Genomic DNA, 6,940 nt, shown 5'->3' on the forward strand with positions numbered 1-6,940 from the left:
GAGAGAGAGAGAGAGAGAGTGAGTGAGTGAGTGAGTGAGTGTGTGTACCTTTCCCCATCACACGCGTGAACTGTCCTGCGATGTCTCCGTCACCGATGGGTGCAGACGGTGATTCTCCGTCACACGCTGGAGGATTGTGGGTCTGGAAGCCCTCGCTCTCCTTCTCTTCACCGGGATTGGCTGCTTTCTCGATAGGTGTGACTCCAGGCTCCGCCTCCTTCTGGGCAGCAGTGGGCGGGGCATAGACTTTGATTGGCGTGATGATGATCTGCTGAAGCTCTTGTAAAGCATTCCGAACGTTCCCGCCTTCCAGAATATCCTGAAATCAACAACACGATCTACGCTAAGCGGACGGTTCGAGACGAATCAAAACAAATGCAAATTCAGATCCATTATTCACCTTTTCAAGAGATTTGAGGACGCCCTGTCGTTCTCGGAGCTTCTGTATGCTCAGAGCGATCTTATGTCGAGCTCCTTTCGTCACGTTCTGAAACAAACAAACAAACACACAACTAACTGACGCTGAGAGACTGATTAAGCAGCACAAACTGCTACATTTTTTCATGATTCTTAGAATATTTTCTTCACAAAAAATACCAGGGCTGCACCATAATAGTTAAACTAATAATCATGATTATTTCCCTCAAATTATAATCGTGATTATTACGCCACCCAAGGTTTATTTACCTTATTTCTGTACATTATTGTACAGAATATTGCGTTATCAGCGCAAAAGGTCGTGGGTTCGATTCCCAGGGAACACACATACTGGTAGAAAATGTATAGCCTGAATGCACTGTAAGTTGCTTTGGACAGAGTCTGCTAAATGCATAAATTAATTAAATTCTATTAACCCTCAACGCATTTGAGTCCATTTTGACCCAGAAGAGATTAATTAAAAAATGTGAAAAAATGCAGTTTTTAGTAAAGGAATTAAACTTAATGCTTTAAGACCCTCAAAATACACATCAAATCATTCACTCTCCATATTTTTTCCATAATTTTTTTAAGAGATATAAACAAACTTCAGGTCACTTTGACCCGGGTATGTATGGAGCACCATTAAGGTGTCAAAAATGCTTTTTGTAAATTGATCTATGAAGTTATATTAGTGTCAAAAAACCTTTGTAAAGTATATTTAGCCTTTTCCCCATTTCTCACGCACTTTTGGAATTAATTTTGTTGATAGTCATGAATATGTGCGCCTATTAACGAACCACTGCAATGTGAAAAACTGATCACTTTTTTAATCTGAAAGTGAAAGTTTATGAAAGTAAAATAAATTTTTGTCATATTTATGTTGTTTTGTTAGAAATAAATATATGGTTTCATAAATTTGGATTGTTTTTGAGTGACTGCTGTAATCAACATCAGGAATTGTTAATGTTTTGAGGAATTATTATAATTAATATTAGGAATTTGCATTAGTTTTTCTGGCGTGGCTCATTTGTAATGTCAAAGAATTTCTCAATTCAGCAGCTTCACTTGTGCAACAATGTGCAAGTCGGGGGCGGGGCTTTGAGGTCACATGAGCCGATGAGGGCGGAGCTCACCTGTGACTCCAGGTGCTGCTCTGTGAGAATCATCATTTCTTCATACGTCATCTGAGAAAAGAGCGACGCGTATTTATGCAGACGGAGACTCTTCAGCCAGGCCGGCACATCTGCAGGAGAAACACACACACACACACATAGACAGACACACAGACAGACAGACAGACAGACAGACGTACACACGCACAGACAGACACACGCACACACACACACACAGACAGACACACACACACACAGACAGACAGACAGACACACACACAGACAGACAGACACACACAAGACAGACACACACACAGAGACACACAGACAGACAGACACACACACAGACAGACAGACACACACACAGACAGACGTACACACGCACAGACAGACACACGCACACACACACACACAGACAGACACACACACACACAGACAGACAGACACACACACAACAGACACACACACAGAGACACACAGACAGACAGACACACACAAGACATTCAGCCAGGCCGGCACGTCTGCAGGAGAAACACACACACACACACATAGACAGACACACAGACAGACAGACAGACAGACAGACAGACAGACGTACACACGCACAGACAGACACACGCACACACACACACACACCCACACACACACACACACCCACACACACACACACACCCACACACACACACACACCCACACACACACACACACCCACACACACACACACACCCACACACACACACACACCCACACACACACACACACCCACACACACACACACACCCACACACACACACACACCCACACACACACACACACCCACACACACACACACACCCACACACACACACACACCCACACACACACACACACCCACACACACACACACACCCACACACACACACACACCCACACACACACACACACCCACACACACACACACACCCACACACACACACACACCCACACACACACACACACCCACACACACACACACACCCACACACACACACACACCCACACACACACACACACCCACACACACACACACACCCACACACACACACACACCCACACACACACACACACCCACACACACACACACACCCACACACACACACACACCCACACACACACACACACCCACACACACACACACACCCACACACACACACACACCCACACACACACACACACCCACACACACACACACACCCACACACACACACACACCCACACACACACACACACACACACAGACAGACACACACACAGAAGGTGAAGTGATTCAGAAATCATCCGCCGTCCCTGAGCTGTGTGCATGTGATGAGTCGTCACCTCTCATCCCGCTGCCGTCCTCCTGGAAAGTGTTGCGTGTGTTGCTCTGCTCCTCCGTCTGCTCGCTGCCTGAAGACGCGACGCTGCTCTGCGGCGACAGAGGGGCGTGTTCTGCTCCGGACACGCCCCCCTCCTCCTGGCTCAGCCAATCAGAGCTGCAGGCCGGTTGATTGGCAGGGGTGAGTGACATGGAGGGCTTCAGTGGGCTCGGCTGCACCTGACCAGTCAGTCCTGCGGAGCGATTGTGACAGATGAGCCACTGACATCTTCCATCTAACTAAACACGGACAGCTGCAGGTTTGTGAAGTGCCATGTGCACTTTGGTCCTTTTGTGCATGTTTACATTTTCACCAATGCAAATGAATCAATCAGATTTCAGAAAGCTTTGTTTATATGCATCATGTTTACTTATCTACACCAGCACTTACTTTCGTTCAGATCAAGCTCAGTCAATTGATTCACTGATTGTTTACATGAAGGCTTTCAGAGACAACAATGTGATTTTTAATGGATGCATGTGAACGAGTTTGTCATGAGTTCGTCTCACAATGAGACAGGCTTGTCTAGCTTTTTAAAACATTTATATTATTAAATATGTTTAATATTAATATAAATATATTTAAATATTTTTAATAGGCATATATTTTAATTTAGAAAAAAAAAAGTCACAACTGCAAGCAAAAAATCTGAATTGTGAGATAGAAAGTATTTTTTTAAATTGTTTTATTTTATTTATTTGTTTAGCAGCAGAAATAAGCTTGATTTTTTAAAAATCACAATTGCAAGTTCATATCTGACTTTTTTTACTCCGGATTGAGCATTTCGCAATTCTGAGGAAAAAAAATGTCCAAATGGTGAGATCATTTTTTTTAATAAGCTTTCATGCACATTAGCGTCAGACAGACCTGAGACGCACGGCCTGGCGCTCGTTACCTGTGCTGCTGTTGACAGCTGAGGTCACGCCACCCGATCCAGGGAACGCCATGTGTCCGTTCTGTCCGTACGCCGGCTCCAGGGCCTCAGCGGAGCAGGGCCACTCGTCGGAGCCCTGCCGGGCATGATGGTACGGAGCCGGGCGCGAGGACAGGTGCTCCTCCAGGTGACTGAGCCACAGGGCCAGAGAGTTGCGGTCGTCGAGGGTGGTGGCGGGATGGATGAGTGCGTAGGACAGCAGCTGGCGGCTCTCCTCCACGAACAGACTGCTCTCGATGGTGTGGCTCAGGACCTTCTGCAGCAGCTTCATGTATTCACACTTGGCTTCGCTGTTGCGCGGCTGCAGCAGGGGCAGATGGGAGAGCAGGAGCGACACGGCCTTCTCCTTCGGCTCCTGCTGCCACTGACTGACCACGGCTGGAGAAAGACACGAGGGAGATCTCAGTTTCATCCGAAGTTCAGATGTTAAAAAGGTAAGTTTGATTTAAAATTGAACCCTTTTAAGGAAAGTTCACCCAAAAATAAACACTCATTTCAATACAAACCTAGTTGAATGAGATTTAGGTCAAGTCTATTTATAGCACTGTAACGCATCATCAATATCCTAACAGTAGTCCATGATATTAATAATAATAATAATAGTAGTCTATGACTCGTCTTATGACGGTTTCATGTTCAATACAGTGGCTAAATTAACGAAAAATAAAGCATCAGCAGACGCAGACATTTCCCAGCAGCACAGCAGTAATGACTTTATGCACTACTTTACTTCCAACATCGATACTATTAGAGATAAAATTGTAAGCATGCAGTCGTCACCTACAGTATCGCATCAGATAGCTTGCTATAGATCGCACGTCAAAAATACTGAGAAAGAACGTCTTTTTTTTGCAGTGTGTTTAGAAGCTAAAGTAAATTTATTTGATTTAAAAATGAATGGCGATCTGTTGAAAGTTGTTTTCAAACTTTGAAGTTTTGCTTCGAAAATACATTTACTTTTACATATTGTAAAAGTATATTGGACTATAATACAATAAGAGCTCGCTCAAATACTGAGGTACTAAACCATTCAGGGCTTTATAAGTAATAAGCAAGATTTTAAAATCTATAGGATGTTTAATAGGGAGTCAGTGCAGTGTTGACAGAACCGGGCTAATATGGTCATACTTCCTGGTTCTAGTAAGAACTCTAGCTGCTGCATTTTGGACCAGCTGGAGTTTGTTTATTAAGCGTGCAGAACAACCACCCAATGAATTGGCAGAGCAGCCGTCAAGTGTTGGACAGTGTTCTAGGTTATTACATGCAGAGGTTTTAGGTCCGATAATTAACACCTCTGTTTTTTGCGAGCTCAAGATCAAGTACAAAACAGCCAAAATATAATCACTCTACTAAATGACTTCTATAGTTCATTCATCTGTCTAAAAAGACCAAACTTTAATATGATGAAGACAAACACAAATCTGATGGTGAATGGGACAATTTTCAGTAAATATCGACTTACAATTGTCTGAGAAACAGACTGAAATCCATCATATGACTCTGTAATATATTCCCAGTCATCTGAACCACTGTCAGGATATTTTTATGCCATTTGTGGAGTTTGGCAGACCCTATTTATGGATGAACTGGCCCTTTAAAAATAAGACACCAGTGCCTGTGCATGTCAGAGCGGACGCTGCTGGTGTTACCTGCATTGTTGGCTTCTGCCTCCAGTATGTGTATCTCGGTGCAGTCGGCCAGCCAGTGGTCCAGACAGATGTGCAGGAACCGGGCCTGCGTCCGAGAGACACGCTTCAGCAGCGACAGCAGCGCCACCGTCTGCTCGCACTCGTTCCAGCCCTTAAACCAGTCCGTCAGAATCCCCACTTGGTCCCGGAACATCATGGCCAGCTTCTTCAGGGGCGGGGGGCGGGGCTAGAGGGAGGGCGGGGCTTGTATACACTGGGGCGGGGTTACAGGCGGTGCTCCAGTCCACTCAGAGAGGCACTGACAAGCCCTCACATGGTTCTGGAGCGCGGTGGACGCCAGCCGGGCACGGGTCAGTGTTTGGGTTCAAGGGTCAAAGGTCACAGGCAGATGCAAATGCAGACGTGACTAGAGCATCTTCACGCGCACAGCTGCACACAGAGCACACGCGTGTTAAACAAAGCACACAAACACTCACTCATCCCTCTTTCTGTCTCGGAGTATCACAGAGCTGCACATAATCAGATTCCCACCGTCTTGCAGACCACAGCAACTCTGAGGGGATTACATCCATCACTCGCCACTCACAAACCAGGGCAAGTTAGTAAGAGATGACTACATGCAGTCAGAAGAGGGGTACGGTGTAAAATCAGGGTAAACTGACATGTAAAATACAGTCAGACGAGGGGAAGAGCAGGGTAAATTAATAAGAAATGAGTAAACACAGGTAGAAGACAGATGAGGTGTACAATCACATAGGTGAGGTCAAATCAAACAGATAAGCTGTAAATGCAAAGTAAATTAAAAAAAAAGTAAATACAGTCAGAAAATGGGCACATTGAGTCAGATGAGGGTAAAATCACAGTGAGGAGGTGTAAAATCAGGGTAAACTAAAAAGATGAATAAATGGCCTACAGTCAGAAGACGAGTGCATTCAGTCCGATGGTGTAACGTCATACAGACGAGGTGTAAAATAAGGGTAAAGAATAAAGAAATGAGTAAATACAGAAGAGGCGTGCATTCAGACAGGAGAGGATGAAGCCAGACTGATCGGGTGTAAATGGAGTCCGATGAGATGTACATGCTGTCAGAAGATCAGATGAGCTGAGAATCACAGAACTGGAGGCTTAAATCCATGAAATGTAAATGTGGAATGAGACGGCGGTGTATCGATAGCCGCTGCTAGCTTTCACACACTCACACACTCACACTCAGACACACACACTCACAGACACACACTCACACACACACACACTCACAGACACACACACACACTCACACACACACACACTCACACAGACACACACACACACTCACAGACACACACACACACTCCCACACACACACACTCACACAGACACACACACACACTCACAGACACACACACACACTCCCACACACACACACTCACACAGACACACACACACACTCACAGACACACACACACACTCACA

General features: G+C 45.2%; 1 protein-coding gene across 1 annotated transcript in view; it reads right to left on the reverse strand.

Moving 5' to 3' along the window:
* samd4b (sterile alpha motif domain containing 4B) overlaps positions 1-6,940 on the reverse strand; it is a 12,792-nt gene that overhangs the window by 4,783 nt on the left and 1,069 nt on the right. Inside the window, exons 2-7 of the mRNA XM_016258629.1 lie at positions 5,489-5,917; positions 3,801-4,217; positions 2,868-3,098; positions 1,554-1,663; positions 401-487; positions 49-319 (exon numbers count right to left, since the gene is read on the reverse strand). Of these exons, the coding sequence (XP_016114115.1) occupies positions 49-319; positions 401-487; positions 1,554-1,663; positions 2,868-3,098; positions 3,801-4,217; positions 5,489-5,684 (1,312 nt within the window). The 5' untranslated portion in view covers positions 5,685-5,917. The remainder of the gene's footprint in view (positions 1-48; positions 320-400; positions 488-1,553; positions 1,664-2,867; positions 3,099-3,800; positions 4,218-5,488; positions 5,918-6,940) is intronic.

This window comes from Sinocyclocheilus grahami, unplaced genomic scaffold (genome assembly GCF_001515645.1).
Source record: "Sinocyclocheilus grahami isolate Dianchi unplaced genomic scaffold, SAMN03320097.WGS_v1.1 scaffold1717.1, whole genome shotgun sequence".
NCBI lineage: Eukaryota > Metazoa > Chordata > Actinopteri > Cypriniformes > Cyprinidae > Sinocyclocheilus > Sinocyclocheilus grahami.